This window comes from Cetorhinus maximus, chromosome 1, assembly GCF_964194155.1.
Source record: "Cetorhinus maximus chromosome 1, sCetMax3.hap1.1, whole genome shotgun sequence".
Classification (NCBI taxonomy): domain Eukaryota; kingdom Metazoa; phylum Chordata; class Chondrichthyes; order Lamniformes; family Cetorhinidae; genus Cetorhinus; species Cetorhinus maximus.
The window spans coordinates 42,260,618-42,283,076 of NC_135879.1; the positions used below are offsets into that span (position 1 = coordinate 42,260,618).

The 22,459-nt window shown below is 43.6% G+C and overlaps 1 protein-coding gene across 1 annotated transcript in view; it reads left to right on the top strand.

Moving 5' to 3' along the window:
- The window catches only part of rbp4l (retinol binding protein 4, like), a 50,472-nt gene that overhangs the window by 20,238 nt on the left and 7,775 nt on the right, over positions 1–22,459 (top strand). Inside the window, exons 2-5 of the mRNA XM_078546179.1 lie at positions 2,310–2,426; positions 5,388–5,524; positions 11,855–11,967; positions 19,102–19,314. Of these exons, the coding sequence (XP_078402305.1) occupies positions 2,310–2,426; positions 5,388–5,524; positions 11,855–11,967; positions 19,102–19,314 (580 nt within the window). The remainder of the gene's footprint in view (positions 1–2,309; positions 2,427–5,387; positions 5,525–11,854; positions 11,968–19,101; positions 19,315–22,459) is intronic.

Here is a 22,459-nt window from a genome sequence, read left to right on the forward strand (position 1 = left end):
ATGGATATGGCCTCCTGTTGAGAGCTCTTCTCCCCTCCTTCTCCTCCCTCTTCTGGCAGCTTGCCCTGGGTCAGTGTCCTCTGATCCTTCACCTAGTCAGATTGTATTCAAATGAAATCCCTACTACTGCACCTATGTCTGGGTGCAATTGGTTTGCATAGAAGCTTGAAGTCAGGCCAAAATCCTTCAGCACCTATTACACCACCCCTTGTAGACTGTTGCAATGTTGGACTTACAATTGTAGCAATGTTAAAGAACTCTAGGAAGCACCAAACACTTGTACAATTGTTGCAACGGCCGGTAGAAATGAATTAGCAACTAACTTGAAAATAGTTGATGATCACTTTAAATAGCGCTGGTTCGGCTGGGGACCATAGCAGTCCTTCTGCTGCTGAACATGTGTTCAATAGTGCATGATTTAGAGATCTTGTTAGCTGGAACAATGAGCTCCAAAACAGCAATGTTGACATGAAATCACTGTTTCACACTGATTGATGTCATTACCTGCCTACTTGGCATCCTTGTGCCAGATACTCTCTATGCATGTGCAAACACCCTCAACAAAAATGTGCACGTATGCCACAGATGCTATTTTTGATCTCCATGGGCAATCATAGCACCCAAGAAGCAGATGCTACATATCCTAATTTTGCACCCAGAGTTACATTTCTGCGGGCCATCTCCTCATTGTTATAATTTCAACAAAACTTCTTCCATGCATTCTATGCCTCTCCTGGTGACATTAACAACAGAAGATCGGGAGAGCCAATGGAGTTTAGAGAAAGTAGGAAGCTGAAGGGAAATCAGATTTTTCCATTGGATAATATAAAGGTGTTGGAACTTTGCATGAGTTAAGTTTATCTAAGGCGGAGTTCTGGTATGTTGAAGTTCATGCAGGGTGGAGTGTAGGATGAATTGCAGCTCATGTAGGTTAGAGCTCTGCTTGATTTGAAGCTTATGTAGAGTGAAGTTTAGGATAAGTTAGAGTTTATGCTGGGTGGCGTTCTTGATGAGTTGGAGGTTTGTAGGGCGGAGTTCCACATGATTTAGAATTTATGTAGGGTGGAGCCCAGGAGATCAATGAGGAGGGCAGTGAAAACATAAAGTCTGGAGTTTATTAAAGGAATGAATAGATGCTTCACTAGTAGCACGGTGTGAGGTGGAATTGGTAAACAATGATGTGTAAGAGGTGAGAGGTGGCATTTTGGTGATAAAACTGAAGCTATGTTTGAAGTTCAGCTCACGGTTGAGCAGGATAATGAGGTTTTATGCTTTTTTTTACACTGATTTTGAGGGCCTCCAGTATGGGAGCTAGAATTTGGGGTTCAAGTTGAAGTTTCTGATGTGCCTAAATAGGATAGCTATAGATTCACTGGTATTGAGCAGGACATAATTCTGTCTCAGATTGGTCTCAAAGAGGTGATATTTTATTCAGTTAGGGAGCATATCAGTTTATCAGATATTAATTAAAGCGGGCAATCCTGCATATGGAGTATTGTTTAGTGAACTTAGGAATATAGAGGGGTGCTGGCTGCTGACTTTTTTATTCATTCATGGGATGTGGGCGTCGCTGACTAAGCCAGCATTTATTTCCCATCACTAATTGCCCTTGAGAAGTGGTGGTGAGCTGCCTACTTGAACCTCTGCTGTCCCTGTGGTGTAGGTACACCCACAGTGCTGTTAGGGAGGGAGTTCCAGGATTTTGACCCAGTGACAGTGAAGGAACGGCGATATATTTCCAAGTCAGGATGGTGAGTGGCTTGGAGGGGAACTTTCAAGTGATGCCCACATCCTAGAAGACACCTAATGACACTTGTACTCGAACATAGAGACCTAGGGAGCAAACAAAAGGAAAGACAACATATGTAGTTATTGGGATGTGGGGAAAAATCAGGATAATAATATTTTTGTATGAACGGCTAGCAACATTGCAGTAATGAAGTTATGTAGAAAAGTGAAATTATGAATTCTTTCAAGGCATCACAGGCAAGACCAGCATTTGTTGCCCATCCCTAATTGCCTTTGAGAAGGTGGTGGTGAACCGCCTTCTTGAACCATTCAGTGCCTCTGATTTGACTTTTCTGGCTTGCTAGACCATTTCAGAGGGTAGTTAGAAGTCCTGTGGGACTCCACATTGCTGTGGGTCTGGAGTCATGGATGGGCTAGACCAGGTAAGGGCAGCAGATTTCCTTCTCTAAAGTACATGAGTGAACCAGATGGGTTTTTACAACAATTGATGATAGTTTCATGGTCAGAATTAACGAAACTAGCTTTCAATTCAACATGTTGTTCTTTTTGTCTTTCACAAGATGGATTACTTCAGATTTGTCCTCCTGACAGTTCTTGCCTCATTTACAGAGGATTCTCTTGCCACCTCCTGTGTGGTGGATGAATTCAGTGTGAAGAATGGATTTGACCACAAAAGGGTAACTTGTTCTGTTTAACCTTTTTAAAAAGTTTTGGTCATGAAGAAAATCATTTTTAAAATTTGGATGCAAATACAAGCAAGATTTCACGTTTTATGGCATAGACATTGAGTCGTGTAGTGCCCAGTTTTCATAAGGACATAAGAAAAAGGAGCAGGAGTAGACCATGAGGTCCCTCAAACTTGCTCTGCCATTCAACACAATTATGGTTGAACTCCTGCCTCAACCCCACTTTCCCGCCAACTCTAAATTACCCTTGATTCCAGAGAGATCAAATATCAGTCTATCTTAGCCTTGAGTATGCTCAATGATGCAGCATCTACAATTCTCTAGGGTTGAGAATTCATAACCCAATGAATGAAGAAATATCACTTCATCTGTCCTAAATAATTGATCCCTTATCTTGAGACTGAGCCCTTGTGTACCAGTGTCTGTCCTCTCAGTGTCCACCCTGTCATATCCTTCCAGAATCTTGAGTGTTTCATTGAGATCACCTATCATTCTTCTAAACTCCAGAGAATTTATTTTTTATTCATTCATGGGATGGGTGTCACTGGCTAGGCCAGCATTTACTGCCTTTGTTTAGAGGCATTTAAGAGTCAGCCACAATGCTTTGGGTCTGGAATCATATATAAGCCAGACCAGGTATGGATAGCAGATTTCCTTCCCTAAAGGGAGATGGATTTTTACAACAATCGGAAATGGTTTCATGGTCATCATCAGACATTAGATTGAATTCAAATTTCACCATCTGCCATCTGCCTCAGGTCCCCAGAGCATTACCCTAGGTCTCTGGAATACTAGTCCAGTGACAATACCACTAAGCCACTGCCTCCCCATAAATATAGGCCCAATTTACTCAGCCTTTCACAATAGGACAACCTTCTCATCCCAGGGACCAATCGAGTGAATTTTTACTATATTGCCTCCAAGGAAAGTATATCCTTCCTTAGAAATGGAGACCAAAATTGCACACAGTACTCCAGCCCTAAACACCTCCAGCAAGACGTCCTTATTCTTTTAGCCCAATCCACTTGGAATAAAGGCCAACATGCCATTTGCCTTCTTAATTGCTTGCTATGCCAGCATGGTGAGTTTTTGTGTTTCTTGTTTAAGTGCACCCAAGTCTCTGAACATCAACATTTAGAAATTTTATGACTTTTAAAAAATATTCCACTTTTCTATTCTTAATATCAAAATGAATAACCTCACACCTCCCCACATTATATCTGCCACCTTGTTGCTCACACGTATAACCTGTCTATATCTCTTTGCAGCTGCCTTGTGTCCTCCTCACAGTTTACTTTCCCATCTAGCTTTGTATTGTCAGCAAACTTGGAAACATTGTTCTTGGCCTCTTTGTCCAAGTTATTAATATGGATTGTAAACAGCTGAAGCCCCAGGACTTGTCCTTCCGACACTCCACCTGTTACAGCCAGTACACAACCTCCCAAGTGCCTAAAATTGCCGGAAGGAAGTGCAAGCATATTTCTGACTGGAAGTCATTGTTCACTATTCTAGTTAAATAAGAGTCTTCCTTTACCCACACCTGAAGCAAGCAATAAGGTTTTTGTAAATGCAATTAAGGGGCCTAACACCTATTCCAGATCTCTGCTGCAACACTGAGACAACCTAACTCAAAACCAACTTTAAAGATCTGTAATAAGAAAAATAAGTTACGTACTATCTCAATTGCTGCCACTCTCAGCCATGGAACAACCTATCGCCAAGCCCTGGACTTGAGCCCTAGACTCCAATCTTACTCCTCCCCTCCACCACCTCCCAGTTAAGTTCTCTGATCCCTGACCTTCAGGCTCTAATCCTTTGGGGCATTGCCAGTTGGCACTGTGTCCTGCCACCAATTGATCAGTTCTCTTGAGGTTCAAGAAATCCCCTCCCACCCACCACCACCAATCACTTACTTATGAGTCACTGTGCTGCAACAAAGGGTAATATGTCCGTCACTTACCTGCGTGTCCTCTTCCAGCAGCACTGCTGATATGTGAATGATATCTGAGGCTCAACAGCCAGGGTTCCTTGGATCCAATTATTTTTAAGTGCTGAATTTCTAGGCTTTTAGTGTTAAATAAGCTTATTCTATAGAAACAATGCAAATAATTCATGTTCTGGTTTTGTAATTTGTATCATTGAAAATAGTAAAACTCTGAATCTAAGTACACAGTCATGAAAAATACATTTGATACTGGTTAACTCTTGTAGAATTACAAGCAGACATACCTTTATTTAAGAAAAACTAGCCTCACCCCATAATTGCAAACTCACAATTATCATTGGGCATCATAAATGTCCAACCAACTAGATAAGACTTTCAAAAGTATTCACGGGAATCAGCAGGGTGAGATAAATTGTTGAATAGAATACAGTCTAACAGTGGCTTTTGTGAAGATAATACATTCTAAATGTAATTTCAAATTTCAAATGAATGTTGGCATCAGCTATATCCTGAAACTCTCGTCATTGACGGAAGGTTCATAAGTTTTTATGGTTGCAGGTGCTAGATGAAACAATTGGCCCTTTCCACATCATTTGCCTTTGCAATCAATTTTATGAATGTTATGGATATATAAAATACAAAAAATTGTTTTGTAAATACATTTGCAATTATGCTATTTGGATGCAGTTGCTTCATAGTGATGACCCTCCCTCATCACCCCCCCAAAAAAAAATCATCACCGGAGCTTCAGCAAAAACCTTGAAGAAATGGTATAAATGCCTGTTTTTAATCATTTACAAGGTTTCTCTGGGAGTTCAACCCATTACTCATTGGCAAGTCCCCAACCGAACTTCAAGCACATGTTTGTAAACTAAATTAAAGCCTGGCAGAATAGATTCAGTGGAGAGAAAATCTATAAAAAATTACAGTGAACTTACTTTTAAATTATTTTTTGAAAGCACACAAGTCAGTACATAACTACAGTTTTTGCATTCCATTGACTGCAGTATACTGGGAAGTGGTATGCTGTGGCAAAGAAAGACCCTGAAGGGCTCTTCCTTCAGGACAACATCTCAGCTGAATACTTTTTGGATGATGAAGGAACGATGTCAGCTATATCAAAGGGAAGAGTGAAACTTTTTGGGTGAGTTCCAATTTAGTGCCATTGGGCACCTACTCCAAGACACCCTGGCCTGTTTGAAAATAATTTTCTTTTTCTTTACTTGCTCTTCTTGCATAATTCTTTCAGGATTCTGTCAACTAACCACAGCGTAGGCTGAGCTGTAATGAGAGCAAAATTAATAGGAAAAAAGGCTTGTAATTTTAAAAATAATATTAAGTGGAATTCACCTAATTAGAATAAATAACATACTCCATGGACAGAACTTTACACCTCAAAGGCCCTGTCGGGCGTAAAATAGCGTGAGAAGACGTTGGGTGAGCGTCCCGACGTCATCTCGCATGCGCACGATCTTCAGGTTAGCAGAAGGGAGAGGAGGCCAGGTGTCCCAATGCAGCTTCCAGGGAGGGAGAGGCACAGGCACAAGGGCGCAGGGCCAGCTGGTAGTCCAAGGCAGAAGGGGCCGCAGAAGACGCCACAATCCTACTGTCAGGGTTTACAGGAGGTGATGCAGCTAATATGTCCAAGGTGCAATGTGGAAGGAGGCTCCGCCTCTCCAGGGAGACCGTGACCTCCATTTGTCAGATGATTGGGCTGAGATGACCTCCAACTGTGTGGGTGGCAACCCCATGCCAGTGGCTCTGAAGGTCATAATGGCCCTCAACTTCTATGCCTCCGGCTCTTTCCAGGGGACAGTGGGGGATGTGTGTGGAGTCTCCCAATCAGCTGTCCACAGTTGCATTAAGCTGGTGACAGAAGCTGTGTTCATGCAGGTAATGACATTTATTCATTTTCTTAAAGACAAAGCTGGCCAGGCTGAGCGAACCAGGGGGTTTGCAGTGATTGCTGGCTTCCCCCACATCCAAGTTGCAATTGACTGCACACATGTGGCCATCAAGGCGCCAGCGGGTCAGCTGGGTGCCTTTGTCAACAGGAAGGGATTCCACTCGATGAACAGGATGCAGATTCTGCACGTCTGTGCAAGGTACCCTGGCATCTCCCATGACCCTTATATCTTGAGACACTCCCAGGTGCCGAGGCTATTCAGTGCTCCAACCCAATTGGATGAATGGCTGCTGGGTGACAAGGGCTAACCGTTGAAAAGGCAGCTCATGGCGCCTCTCCGCCATCCAAGAACAGAGGCAGAGCAGCATTACAATACGAGTCATGCCTCCACAAGGGCGATGATAGAGAGGACCATAGGTCTTCTGAAGATGCGCTTCCAATGCCTGGACCGTTCAGGGGGAGCACTACAATACCCCCCAGAGCGGGTATCACTGATAGTGGTTGAATATTGCGCTCTCCACAATCTGGCATTGGCAAGGTGGGACACAGTAGAGGAAGAGCATTTTGAGGCAGCCCCACAGGCCACAGAGGACGAACCCAGTGGCGAGTCAGAAGAAGAGCCCGGTGAGGAGAACGCTGAGGGCATGGAGGAAGACCTCTGTATCTTTCAGGGAGGCAGCGACACCAGGGACGCCTTGATCCAACGCTGTTTCAGCTAAGCTGCCAAAGATTTCCTTGCACTTCCTGCCAGGGCTGCCACCTCCATCCCAGATGTCTGAAATGACCCTTTCATTGGGACCCAAAGTCCACTCAGTGCCTGTGCAATAAAGTTGAGAGCCACTCACGTCCAGCATTACATACTGGCATAACCTGCACCAAAAAAATACAAAGGTGAAGCATTCTCAGGCCATTATGACAAAAACAAAATTTACCTCATTTTGACAATCCAAAAAAATTAACATAACCTTCTCTGGTCTTCGTTCCCAGACCAGTAAACATAAACAGAACATTACACAACAGAAGATCACCCGTGACCAGTCCCTCTTGTGCTCCTGGTGCCTTAAGCTTACCTTTGCGAGTGCTATGCCTTGGTGCCCCCCTTCGCTGGCAGCGGCACTCACTACTCTCTCAATGGAGGAGGTAGTGCCCTTGGCCATGAGAGTCAATGCAGTGATCATGCTCCACATGGACTCCTCCACAACAGAGACCCTGGCACACATACCTTCATGGATTTCTGCCAAACCCTCCCACACATCCCGCTGGATATTCAGCAAAAGCCACCTAATGGACAACTCCAGAGGCTCATCATCTGCCTTCAGTTCAGCATGGTCCTGGTCTCCAGCAATCCTCTGACTGCCGGCACTCTGGGCACTCTCTACCTCCGCCTGCTCCTCAAGCGAGTGTGAAGTGCCCTCACCACTGTGCTCCGACATTCTAGCTGAGGACCTAACGCCCACCGAGGTGCTGGTATCTGAGCTGGTGCCTGGTTCAGAGAGCGGGTGTGACGTAGGTGCATGTGAAGCCTGGAGGTCTTCTGGCATCAGGGGTGACTCTTGGGGTCCTGTGCTTGAGTGTGTGCTGGCGAATCAAAGGGGGAACAGCAACATTTCATTAGTTTAAGTCAGCACACTGTCACTGTGCACGCCAGGCACCCTGGTGAGACAATGGAGATCTGCATCATGGTGCCATCATCTTTCAATGATCAATGGGGCATCCAGTTTTGAGGCTCCCATCAATGTTGAGACTACACAAGAATGCACCATTCGAAATTCTCACCTCTGTGTACTGCACTGTTACCTTTGTCTGACATCCCAGCCTCTCTGCGGCCGGTTTACTGAGATGCGTGGTGCCTCTCCAGCTCCAAGGCATCCTGCTCGAATCTGGATAGGTGCAAGAGGTTTGGGGAGCCTCTGCCAGTCCTTGACCTCTCTATGTTATGGCTTCTCTTCTCCTGAAAGGACAGAGGAGCATGGAGTAGTCCACTCTCTACCTACAGCGCCATTGCAGCTTGGCCAACCCCACCTGAGGAACACCTTGTAGGGCATATCTGAGTGGTGGCCCTCGAGCCACAAGGCACTCAGTCCAAGCAGACAGGGCTCACCCCCTTGGCCAGCTCCGGCATCATTGACAGTTGGCACTCAGACACTAACACCCCTGAGCTCAGCCCTTAACACTTCAACACACTGATCCATGCCAACACGGTACTCACCCTTCCCGAGCGCAGCAGCTCGTTAAACTTTTTGTGGCACTGCACCCATGTGCGCTGCACAACGTCGTGGCTGCTGACCTGCGCTGCCACGTCCTCCTAAGCTCTTTTTGTCAGGTGCGATGGCCTCCTCATTCCACCTCTGGGGACAAGGGTGTCCCTCCTGGGAGCCACCCTCTCCAGGAGGACCACAAGGCACTCATCCAAAAACTGGGGCCCTTCACATCTGAACTGGAGCAGATCATGGAGGCATTGACAGCTGTGGAGAGTCCCCCTCGGAAGACTGAGGACAGCTCCAGCCTTGTTCAGTTCTGCTTCTGCTTTAGTTGTGTCGACATCACAGACTAACATTTGGATTCCTCCAACATTTATATGGGTAGCAGTAGCTAAACCACACATGACCTGCTGAAATGGTAGTCCTGAGAATGGAAACAATATAATGATGGGGATTTCAAGACTTGAAGATTTCAAGTGATGGGGCTGTGACTATTTCCTTTGGCAGCTTGTTCCATTGTGGGACTGTCCTTGGGAAGAAACAAAGTTCAAAACTTTGATGCCAGACTTCAGGTGCATACAGGAAGCAGGTACTTGTGGAACAGCAAAGGGAAATGTATGGACATTTGTTAGTTTCCTGAGGCAGTGTGCACCATTGCACAGAAGCTGGACAAGTCCATCCATGAGTGCCTCCGTGACACAGGCATATGAATCCATGGAGAGTCATATGTGGCAGGTCAACAAGTGGATTCAGGAGCAGTGCAGTAGCCTCCACATTATATCATCAATTGTGAATAGCATTGATCAGTCGGTATAGCAGTGATGGCTCAGAACTACATGGAAACCCAGCCAAGTTCTTTCCCACTCTTGGTTAGCAGGGAAATGCAGGTGGGCCCTGATCATAGGGCAGAGGGAGGCAGTCAGTGGTAATGGCAATGGGGGGCTCCGCACACAGTGCCCGGTCTCTAGCCACCCCATCACACTCATTGACTTCAATTCAGCTCCTAATGGTCCCTCTGACAAAGTCACAAACATTGCAATCCATCTACATGACTGAGGCTGCTCCTGCATAGATGGAGGTGGGGTAGTCTGTGGCGGGGCCCTCACGGGCACCACAGCCCAGAGAGCGTGCGCCATGGGCTTCTCGTTCACTGGAGCAGAGAAACAAGCAGCCTGACTCCACATAAGATCCAGCCACAGGGATAGGAACATGTAGAAGTACGAGGAAGAGAATGGGGAAACAATCTTAGGTGCACAATGGGATTCACTTGGGAGTCTTCATTAATATCAGTGTCATGGTGAATAACTTTATTGTAAGGAAGCCATTTGCCTTGGCCACCTGCTAAGTATCATGTAGTTCTTAGTGCCTCATTGCACATTGATCATTAGGAGTTGAATGAATCAGAGCTCAATGATGGATCTAGTTGATTGGGAAGGCTAGCAGCTTGTGTTACCCTGAGGCAAGGGAACAGGTGTCAGCGGGACCTCTAGATGGGCATGCTCCATTGGCCAGTCGTTATCTTCTTCCCCTTCCTCTTCTGTGGGCAGTCATCACCCTCCTCCAGGGCCAGTTGCACTCCTCTCTGTAGTGCCTTGTTATGCAGAGTGCAGCCACCACCACTATACATAGTGAGACCCTTGAAGGGCCATATTGGGGGGCAGCCCCTGGAATAGTCAAGGCACTGGAACCATATTTTCAGCAAACCAATCACCTGCTCAATGATTGTCCTGGTCACCACATGGCACCGGCTGTAGCTCTTGTTTGCCCCTGTGGTGGGGGTTCCACACTGGCGACATCAGCAGGGCCTTCAGCAGATACTCCTTGTCACCAAGGAGTCATCCATGGGGGCTGTTTGGCGACCTGAAGAGTGGATGCATCAGTATGAAAATGTCATTGTAGCTGTGCAGATACCTTGAACGTGCTTGCAGGATCATTCATGGTGGTTGCATACCAGCTACACGATGAATGAGTGGAGTATCTTCCTATTCACAAATACACCTGGCTGGTCTGACAGAGCCTTCCTTGATGGTCACACGGATGCACTTCATCATGCCCTGCACCTGAGGAAATCCTGGCATGGAGGCGAAGACAACTGTCCTCTGGGTCTGACAGAATGCATCCATTTCAAACCTGATGTAGTCCGATGCCCTCACATACAAGGCATCCTACACCTGGGTGATACAGTTATGGGCAGCTGATTGTGAGATCCTGCAGGTGTCAGCAATCATCCCCTGGAATGATCCAGATGAAAAGATAATCAGTGCAGCGAATGCCTTGACCGCAATGAGCAATGGGTGTTCACCCATTCAGCTTGCCTCAGGTCCTCTGCCAAAAGGACAGAGGCCTGTGGCCACCTACCAGGAGAACCACGGCCTTCAGAGGCACTGTACTACAAGCAGCCCAAGAAGCTGAGCTTTTGTCTTCTTCTATCTCCCAGCCTTTGGCCAACCCCTCTGCTGCATATGGGGCATTGCATTCTGAAGCTGCTGCTCCTTTTCCTGTTGCAGGCCATTCCCCTCAGGCTGCCAAGTTGGGTGATGCTGCAGCTTCTCTGCTGTGATCCACCTGAATTCAGAATATGTGAACCTCATGTCCCTTTGCAGGCTCAAAGAGACAAGGGCCTGTAGCCCCACTGAGGTGTCAAATAAGGTTGCAGAAACGTCCAGCAATTTCTTTACCCTGAACACTAGCAGTAACAGCAGTCTCAATGAGTTACTCCTGTAATGGCAAGCCTTCTATGGATGTCCTCAGGGTTACCATTTTCTCCCTTTATAGAACTGAATGATTGTCAGTTTCAGCCTTCAATGATTTCCCGCCGTTCACTCGCTTCCTCTAACTTGCCGAGTTCCAGCTGCTGCTGTTAAAGAGCCACTGTCTTGGGAAAATAGCTCTTAATTAACTCCCTAATTACTTCAAATGCCTTCCCACCCTAGCCATATGGGTTGTCATTGACGCACACAACCCACCGCTGAAGAAAATGGATGTGGGGAGATGTTGGAATACCAGCCTGATGCCTTTTTCCCCATTTTCCCTGCAACATCCCCCATTCCCCCCACCCACCACCACCAGCTCCCCCCCATTCCCATCACCCACCACCCCCCACTACCCCGCTCATCCCCACCCAGGCCCCAGCTGTCAAAGCCGCCTCCACTGCTCTGGTAAATTCCACCTGTTAACTCTGTTTCTCTCTTTGTTGATGATGCAAGATCCATTGAGCATTTTCTGTATTTATTTAATGTAATCAGGTAAAAGTCCTGTGGTTTTAAGTATTGACTTATAGAAAAAATATATTTTCTCTAATACTCGGATCTGAGCTTTGTAACTGTAATTTTCTTCATCAACTAAATGATTGAATACTTGCTGGTAGGTTCTGGGTGATCTGTGCAGATATGGCAGCTCAGTATAATGTACCTGATCCTCACATCCCAGGAAAAATGGAGATGGCTTACCAGGGATTGGCAAGCTACCTGTCCAGTGGAGGTGAGTGATTTGTAGCTTTTATATTTTTTTACAATGACTTAGTTGAGGCTTAATAATCCAATTAATTTTAATATCTAAATTTCTCACTGCTTCTGCCCTTTGATTGATAGCTTTTGACAGCTATGCTTTGCTGGATAATTTGCATCCATCAACTTTCACCAGCATCTGCAGTATTGAAAATAGTGAAAGCCTTGCAGCAACTCCAGGCCTATAAGTTAGGCCACATAATTGTCTATTAAGTCCTCAATATGGCAGGCCAAATATGTGACACACTTCTGACCAGAAGTTGCTGCCCACCATATTGAAGGTAGGGGTACTGGCAATAGTGCACACCAGCCACATGCTAAGTGAAAGTTAATATATGTAAATTAGGATCTGTGTTCTTTGCTGGAGCTATTTTGAACTCTTCCATGCTTCACTCGACCTTAATCAGCACAATGTTGCTCTAAGTAGCAAGAAAGCTCGCTCATCAACACTATTTAAAGGCAGTCACTTGGTAGAATACTGCTGCCAAGAAAGATGTGTTGCTGAAGCTTTTCACCTTGCACTCATCAGGACAAATGCAAGAATGTCAAATTTCAAACGGTCACAACAATTTACACTAAAGGAGGCAGGGTACTGATTAGTTGGCAAGCCCACTCTGATTGGCTGAGGCATTGCCTTGGAGAAAGCAACGGGGTGCTTTAGGCTCCCCAGGCTCCGGGTAATTCAGAAAAGGGCAAGAATTGAACATATTCCCTTTGTTTGCAGAGAAAAGGTCACTGCATATGAATGTGTGTTGCTTCTCGCCATTATAAATGAGACACGTTACAAGCTTGACTGATTATCTTGAATTGGTTGTTAGTGTGGCTATTAACACACTTAGGATTGTTCAGTAAGTGCTGCCCAATTGTGGAATCACACCTAATAGTAGACGGTTTGTTTTTCAAGCACGGGCTGATTGAATATAATCTATATTCTGGCTATTATGAAAAACCAAAGGAATATGCAGTTTGATTCGATCAGCCAATTGTTAGGACGTACAGCTGATCGAATCAAGCAACTTGTTCCTCTCCGACAGTTCATAATAAGCAGAGTATAGACTTTGCAGATGGAAAATAATGTGGATAATTGTGAAGCTAACCATCTTAGTAGGAGTAATGAGAAAATAGCTTTTTTTAAAATGTTAGGAGACTGGAAGGGTTTTCCAGCCCTGCCTGCAGCCAGGATCGTTCACTGAAAGTCAATGGACTTTTGGTTGGGCCTCCACATTCCCATGGTGCAGCAGGAAAATCCCAGCATGGGAATTCAGAGGGACCTGTGTACACTTGTACAGAAATGACAGAAATTTAACATGCAATACAGCAACAATTAGGAAAGCAAATGGTTTGTTAGCCTTTATTACAAAAAGGGTTAGAGTAAAGAGTAAAGAAATCTTGCTGCAATTATATAGGTCCTTGGTGAGACCACAACTGGAGTACTGTGTACAGTTTTGGACCCCTACCTAAGGAAGGGTGTACAATGAAGGTTCACTAGACTCATTCTTGAGATGTGGGATTGTCCTATGAGAAAAGATTAAGTAGACCGGGTCTATGTTCTTTAGAATTTAGAAGCATGAGAGGTTATCTCATTGAAACTGATAGAATTCATGTGGGGCTTGATGGAATAAATGCTGGATAGTCATTTGATAATATGGAAATTGAGTTTGCTGAATGAAAGAGACCTGTCAAAGCTTTGTGTCTTGCACTCATCAGGACATTTCACAAGAATACCAATATAAGGGATAAACAACAATTTATACTGTATGTGAAGAGAGTGCTTATTAGTTGACAAGTGAACTCTTCAATGGAATGATGCCTAACCTCCTACCCCTCACATATTTCCAATATGTGGATGATATGTTTGCTGTATTTAAATCCGCAGTTGCATGTAATAATTTCCTTACATGTCTTAATGGGCTCCAACCTACGCTCAAATTCACCTTTGAAATGAAGCAGTCAAATGAACTCCTCTTCCTTGACATACTAGTTGAGAAATCAGCTAGGGGATTCTCTACCACAGTCTACTACAAGCCTACCTTCACCAGTCAATATATGCCTTGGGATTCTTACAGTTCCGCAAGCTATGAGATTGGTCTTATTAGCAAGCTTGTAAGTAGGGCCCAAGCCATTTGCTCACCATAATGCTGAAATAGGCAGCAAAGGCATCCTGCAGGGTAATGGCTACCCTAGTCAGATAATTTCACGCTGTGTATCACGCAAACTCATGAACAGGCCTAAGGACGTCACTTTCGGGCGAGAAAAGTGCCCAGTCAACCTCAGATTACCCTGGAAGGGCAAGTTATCTCAAAAATTTGAACAACAGGTGAAGCTAGCTGTTTCACTCTGCTATTATGCAGTAGCAACACGAGTGGTATTTGCCACTAACAGAATGCTGCCATCAAGCCCAAAAGACATTCTGCCTATCACACAAATGAGTAATGTGGTGTATGAATTTCAGTGCCAGTGTGATGCTAGGTATGTAGGCCGTACATCCCAAACACTGGCGGATCGTATCAAACAGCCGCCGTCGGCAATGGGCAAGGTACACACCGCACCCAACCAGCCCGTGCTTGCAAAACTCAAAACACAGTGTCCAACATTAGATGTGATTCTGCAATTAGACAACATTTGCTAAATAATCCTCCATGTGCTAAAAATTATGCTGACAACCAATTTAAGATTGTCAGCCAGGCTTGCAGTGTGGTGCATTTGTGTTTACTGGAAGATACATATATTAATACACAGGGCCCTGTTCTTTGCAGACAGAAAGAACATGTACACACATTGTGCCTGTTTCAACTGAACAAAATAAGTGAAAGCCATTTTCTGACTCATTCCTCGGGGCAATGTCGTGACCAATCAGGATCAAGCTGCCTGGTTTAAATTTGAAATAATGCTTGGCAGTTAACTGTCAGTCACCATCACTGGTGCATTCACTGTGGCAACGCCTCTACCAATCAGAAATAAAAATCGAAAATGTGGAAAAACTCAGCAAGTCTGGCAGCATCTGTGGAGAGAGAAACAGAGTTAATGTTTTGAGTCTGTATGACTCTTGTGAAGAGAGTACTGATTGGTTGGCAAGCAGACTCTGATTGGTAGAGGTAAAAGCAAAATACTGTGGATGATGGAAATCTGAAATAAAAACCGAAAATGCTAGAAAATCTCAGCAGGTCTGGCAGCATCTGTGGAGAGAGAAAAACAGTGTTAACTTTTTGAGACTCTTCAGAAAAAGAGTCATATAGACTCAAAATGTTAACTCTGTTTCTCTCTCCAAGATGCTGCCAGACCTGCTGAGTTTTTCTAACATTTTCGGTTTTTATTTCAGATTTCCAGCATCCACTGTATTTTGCTTTTACCTCTACCAATCAGAGTCCACTTGCCAACCAATCAGCACTCTCTTCACATACAGTATATTTTGTTGTTTTCCCCTTTTTTTTGTATTCTTGCAATGTGCCCTAATGAGTGCAAGATGATAAGCTTCGACATGTCTCCTTTTTCCAGATGCTAGGTGTTTCCCGTGCCTGGCGAGTGTAGATTTAGGGGCTACAGTTTCAAAATAAGGGTTAAGCCATTTAGGACTGAGGTGAGGAGAAATTTCTTCACTCAGAGAGTTGTGAATCTTTGGAATTCTCTACATCAAAGAGCTGTGGATGCTGAGTTGATGAGGATATTCAAGACAAATATAGATAGATTATAGCTTACTAAGGGAATCAAGGGATATAGAGATAGTGCAGGAAAGTAGTGTTGAGGTTGAAAACCAGCATTGATGTTATTGAAATTTGGAGCAGGCTTGAAGGGCTGAACAGCCTACACCTGCTCCTATTTTTATGTTCTTATGATTTGAACATTTAATACACTATAAAGTACCTTTGGAGCTCAGACTTTTACTGCTTTATCCATGCTTGTGGTAGATTTTTACAAACTATTTTCTACACTCCATTGTTTGACCTAGGGTTTCTTATGCAGCTTTTTCACAGCCTTGCTCTGCTGTGAAAGGATCACTAACCTTCTGTTCTGCTGCAAAGTCCCTGTTTTAAAATTCTAATTTTTCTGCAGTTGGCCACTCAAACCAGGTACAAAGGCAACGGCAATTACTGACTGCATTTGACTTGCCTTCTTTCAGGATTCTAGTTGAACTAGGCCACGTAATAGGAATTCACAATCATTGTTTACTGCCTTTTTACACCATTAAATACACTTACTCCTGAAATTATAATCTTTAACCCTTTGTTTTCCAACTATTAACTCTTTCCTTTGCTAGAGGAACGCATTCAGTTTCATCTTTCCAAATTTCTAAACTTTCTACACTACTCAGTGGGCTTTAATGAGCAAACATCGTTGAATTTCAATAAAACAGGTTTCTGCCATTTTCTAATGTTCCTGGAGATATTTCCTGTATCGGATGGGCCTTTCAAACTTCACTTAAAGATTTCATGAAAATATTCTATACCTGGGGAGTCTTTGCAGCAGATCATTGCCTATCATCGCCTAAGAATTAATCTTCAAACTTATCTGCAGCATATACTGAACGAGGGACAGGCATGTTCCCTGTTTTAACATTAATTCAAACTTTTACATATGGCTTTTGAGAATTCTGTCAATAATTTATCACATTCAGATCACAAGGAAGGATTCTAAGGTTACTTTTTTGATCAATACCCTTGACTAATTTATCAAATGTGCTCCTTTTAATTAAAGTTAATTCGGAAGTTGTGCCTATTAAAGTCTTACAATTATATTGGTGCCACACAAGTGCCAGTACCAATTGCTGGCCATGACCATCACCACAAGAGAGAATCTAACCATATGCCCTTGATTTCAATGGCATTAACATCACTGAATACCCCATCCTGGAGGCTACCATTGACCAGAAACTTAACTGGACCAGCCATATAAATACTGTGGCTACAAAAGCAGGTCAGAGGCTGGGAATTCTGTGCAAAGTAACTCACCTCCTGAATCCCCAATGCCTGTGTACCATCTACAAGGCATAAGTCAGGACTGTTTTGGGACATTCCCCACTTGCTTAGGTGAGTGCAGTTCCAACAACACTAAAGAAGCTCGACAATTTCCAGGAGCAGCCCACTTATTCGGCACCCCACCTTAAGCATTCACTCCGTCCGCCATCAGTGCATAGTGGCAGTGTGTACCATCTACAAGATGCACTGCAGCAACTTGCCAACCCTTCTTCAACAGCATCTTTCACAAATTCTACCACCTAGAAAAACAAGGGCATCAGACACCACACACCATCCTGACATAATTGGAACTATATTGCCATTCCTTCACTGTTGTTGGCTCAAAAACTGGAACTCCCTTCCTAATAGCGCTGTGGTGTGTACCCACACCACATGGACTGCAGCGGTTCAAGAAGGCAGTTCATCATCATCTTCTTACTTTTATCATGCCAGAAAAGGTGGAATAACTTGACCAAACTTTGTGTTTGTGCAAATTTATGATGTCAGTACAGGAACTTCACACTGTTCAATATATTTGAATAGGAACCAGATGGCGAGGTGCTGTTTTCACAAAGCTTATGGAGGAGTGTTGTGTTTCAGTCAGGAACTTCCAGATTTCCGCATTCAGCTGCAAATATCCACTTGCCAGAAGTTGCTGTCTGATTTGCACATAAAATAATAGTGAGCATTGTTAGCCTAGGAGGGATTTAAAATACAGGTCCTTAAATTACCTTTCTTCAACATTGAAATTATCTTTTCTCTCAAAATATGCACAATTGTCCTATTACATTAATCCCCAGGATGTTCATGACATTGCATCAGTTGTCTTCATTTTACTGCAGTGCTATTGCAGTATTTACCAAATTTTGTTCTCACTAATATGGAAATTGCTTCTATGGTTTGCCTCTAATGGTAACGAATGATTAAACAACTCTCTTATGTTCATTATTTAAGGACACAGCCATTTAAATTTTTTCTATCTCTGAATTTATTTCAAGAATATTCAGTGCCTTTTATACACTATCGATTTGTTCTTCAATGGAATTTTTTGATTCATTATATCAAAGATGCTTTTGTATCAAAGTTTTCAGTTCTTCTATTCTTTAAGTTCAATTAGATTCTCCAGGGCAAAACAAAATATTTCAGAATGTAAAACTTAACATTTCAAAAGTTAGGGTGTGAAAAGTTCAGTGCCACATTCTCAACCAAACTATGCAGGGGCAAAAAAGGGCAAAGTAATTTTATACTTTAATTCGAGAAATGCCTTTTATTTACACAGGAATTAATTTTATACTTAATTTAATGAGCTCTTTTTCCTAAGGTAGCTTCAGACACAGACATAGCTTTATAAAGAAAGCAGTTATTTATTATCCACTAGAATACATTCACATTAAAATTAAACAATATCTTGGATTTATGTACAGTTTAGAATTTATCAACAATAAAACAGCATTTTTTGAATTCCCAAAATACATAACTTTTGGAAATCACATGTTTATCTTTAGATTCATTGTTGACAACTTGTTGGGACGATCCCAAGTATTTTGATAGACACTGTTGAAGTTTAGTATGGCTTCCTCTAGTAGCCAGGACACCTGCTTCACAAGGAATCTGTAGGCCTGCATTGAGGCATGAAGCAGCGAGGTGGTGCCACCAGGAGATGAAAGGCAAGGTTGGAGCGCTTACGATGCTGTGTCTCACTCTAACTTCTGAATAACATTATAAATCTTTAACTTTGAACCACATGCCTCACACGCTTTCTCTCAGTGTTCATGAACTAATCAATTTAAGCAGGCAGATGGTCAAACAACCTATAGACATCCTGAGTTGAAATCTTGTTGTTATGCTGAGGTAACTATGGTGAGCTATGTAATCTTTTATGTCATGTAAATTAATAATCCTTTTAACAATCCTTCAATCTGTAATCTTTTTCCTTCAGTATGCTGGTGCCTATTTAATATGAAGTTTTCATTTATCAAATGCACAAAGCAGGGAATTACAGTGAATGCTTGATCTTTTGTAAGGTTGAAAACTTGGTTTCGCTAAATTTCAGTGTGATACATATTCACAATTAGATTCACCTTATATCAGTTGCAAGCAGTGACAATGAATGCAAAATTATCAGATAATGAGCAGTGTTTAATTTTGCTCTCTAGGTGATCACTATTGGGTTATTGACACTGACTACGATAACTATGCCATTACTTATGCCTGCCGTAGACAGAAGGATGATGGAACCTGTGATGATGGCTATGCCATCATCTTCTCCCGCAACCCACTTGGTCTTCCACCAAATATCCAGCGCATTGTTCGCCGGAAACAAGAAGAGATTTGCCTCTCTGGGCAGTTTGAACCAGTGCTACAATCCGGTAAGGAACATAAAGATCTGTTCAAAATGAACAGAAACCCAATATCCATCCTCTTATAGGAAATAACCTGTTCTCAATGAGTGAACTTGGTAAAACATGTCTAGGAACCCAATGCTGCTGAACCAGATTTTCAGAAGCATCATGTGCACCTAAACATTTAGTACAGAAGATTGGTATAGGAATGCAGGAGTCACATCAGAACTATTTAAACCACTCATTAAAATAAGAATGTTATGCTTTTTATAAGACCCATTCATGTTTTTGGGCTTCCTCTACATCTGACTAAACACTTAAGAAACTCACTCCACAACTCATGACACTAACAGCCAGCTAGGACCCTTCAGCAACACTATTCAAAGGGCTCTTCTACTACACCTAGGTTAGTTGCTGGTTTGTCATTTGAGGTTGTTGTTAATATTTGGGCAATCATTGGCCAGTTTTCTGACCCTGAAAATTTAATTCTGACCTCTATAAAGTTTTGCTGCTGCAGTGCAGTTTTTCCCTGCCTTCTAAACAGTTTTATTGAAGTCATGTGTGATCTGGCAGAGTTGCCTTTGGGGCTGGAGGAAGAACTGGAGCAATAAGGAAGGCAGCAGAGAACACGAGCAGCTTGCAGAAGTGGGAAGAGAAGGGCATTACACAGAAGACATTGCCCACAGTGGATTGTCAGGGATCAGCCAGCTTCACAGAAGCACAACATATGAAATGCCTTTGCTTCAGAAAAGAGGCTGTCAGTGGCTATGCCACCTACTGTAATCACAACTTGAGCTTCATGTTAGGGTATTGATAGCACTGCCTGTAACTGACAAGGTCACAGTGGCATTAATATTTATGCAAAAGGCTCCTTTCAGGCTGCAACAGGTGACATCAGTGACAATTCTCAGTATACAGTCCACCGCAGAACCAAAGAGGTTATGAAGGCTACACCAACACAACACAACACAACACCTCCATCTCTTTCCCCATGTGCAGAGCGAAGCAGGACTAGACCATATTGCAGGATTCCACGGGATTTAAGGTGCCATGGACAGCACTTATATTGCCTTGGTGGTCCCAAAGGGATTAAACTCTCTCAATGTCCAGTTTCTTTGTGACCACATCATGCAGGTTTGCACCTGATTTCCTAGTCACAGTCATGATTTGTTTATCCTGTGCCAGTCCTCTGTGCTGCTTTTGTTCCTACCAGACCAGTAAACTACAGGCTGACTATTGGGAAAAAAAGCACTACCCCTTTCAGGGTCCCAGGCCCACTGCAAAACTTGCTCAAAAGGAGATTCATGCTACTGACAGAAATATGATTAAACAACTGGTGTGCTCAAGCAACATTTCCGCAGTCAGGTCTGCTCAGGATTACACCCTTAAGTGAATTCTCCATAGAATTTCCATCATGAAATATCAACCCTTACCAACATCTGGGCTCCAAGAAATGCACAGGAGAAGATGCAGGAGGAGGGAGAGCAGGAGCAGCATTTATCACCAATGCCTTAACTTCCAGAACCCTCAGAGACCAGTTCATTGAAGCAAAGGAATTTGCTCTGAGTTACCCCACCCATGCTCAATACAGCAAGTGCCACAATTCTGATCACTACTGCACTAATACCCTCCCCTCAAAATTAGTTTGGAGATGTGGGCATTTAATTGGGCAGGAGGGTACCAGGTAGGGACCCCACTACCTTCCCACCTCTGCCACGATTAAGTCCGGGCGAGAAGGCTCATGGACAGCCTACCTGCCCCGACACCAATTGAGGCCCTTAAGTGGGCAATTAATGGCTATTTAAGGGCCTTATTCTGCTACTGTTGGTACTCAATCAGCGGCAGGTGGTGAAGTTGCCACATAGAAAGCCAGAAGAGCAAACCCCAGGAGGGCCCTCATTGTCAGGCACTCAGTGTCTGACTGAGGGACCTGGACATCAGGAAGGCGGGTGTTGCTGAGAGCCATACTCCCGCCCTTGCTGGCAATTGCCCTGCACCCTTCTCCCCATGGCCCCCTGTTGTGACCGGTCCCCAGACTAGGTCCCCAATTTGTTATGATCTCGGATGAGATACCCAAATTGTTAACTTCACGAACGGGACTCCAATTTTGTTATGCTCAGTGGTGAGGAGGAATGAGCTGGCTCTACCTCTTTATTCGACCCTCTCGGTTAGCTGCAACAAGGTCCTTCCCTCGTGGATACTTTTTCCCAGTCCAAATGTATTTATGTTTTAGAAAGAGCCAATTTAACCAGGCTTTCTTGAGTTTGAAGAAGTAATTTTATTAGTTTCAAAAAAAAAGAGAAAAAATAATAAAAATGAAATAAAAATGAAACACACACAGATCAGAAATGAGAATTTGAGTCCAAAAATAAAAGTTAAAAAAGATACATGAATCAGTCTTTGGCTTGTCCGTGAGGATTAGATGGCAAACGTTGCAGCTGTTAAGTTGGGTGATTCCGGTAGACCTGACTTTGGCAGTTGAGCAGTTGGTTTGGAGACACTTGGCTCTGCAGGTTAGCTGATGGTGTTGTCCTGTTTCCTTTTTGACTGTGGTTTTGCTGACTTGCCTTCAACCAGAGACAGAGACAGAGAGAGTGAGAGAGAGGGAGATAGGCTTTTACCTGCAAGGTGCAGGGATGTCTAGTTGATGTTCCTCTGCTGTGACCTTCATAGCACACATTTGCACACCAGAACTAGAACACCACGATCAGGGTTGTAGCTGGCTTTTTAACCCATTTCCTTGTGTATTTCTGGAAGGGAAAAACAAACAAATCTTTTGCCCAGAATCTGCTTCCTTTCAGCTCAGATCATGTCCACATTCTGAGACATAATTCAACAGGAGATGGTTTCTGCTGAGATGTGGTAATCAGTCTCCATTGTCACCGCAACCTCAGGAGATTAAAGTTTAGTCTTTTGCATTGCATCTCTCCCTTTCAAGTGTCCCTGTCTGAAATAGGCCTTGATACCTTTTTTAAGTGTGACATTCCATGTGCTCTCTGAACTAATCGGTCAAGTATGATCCACATAGGAATTTTCAGAAAGTGGTTACTTTACAGTCTTAGCCAGCTTTTGCTTCTATGCCTTTAAAAAAAAAACACATGTTTTCCTCAAAAAGTTCAATATGCCTGTAAGTAATTCAGACTGTGATCTGCTGTCATGACACCCCACACTG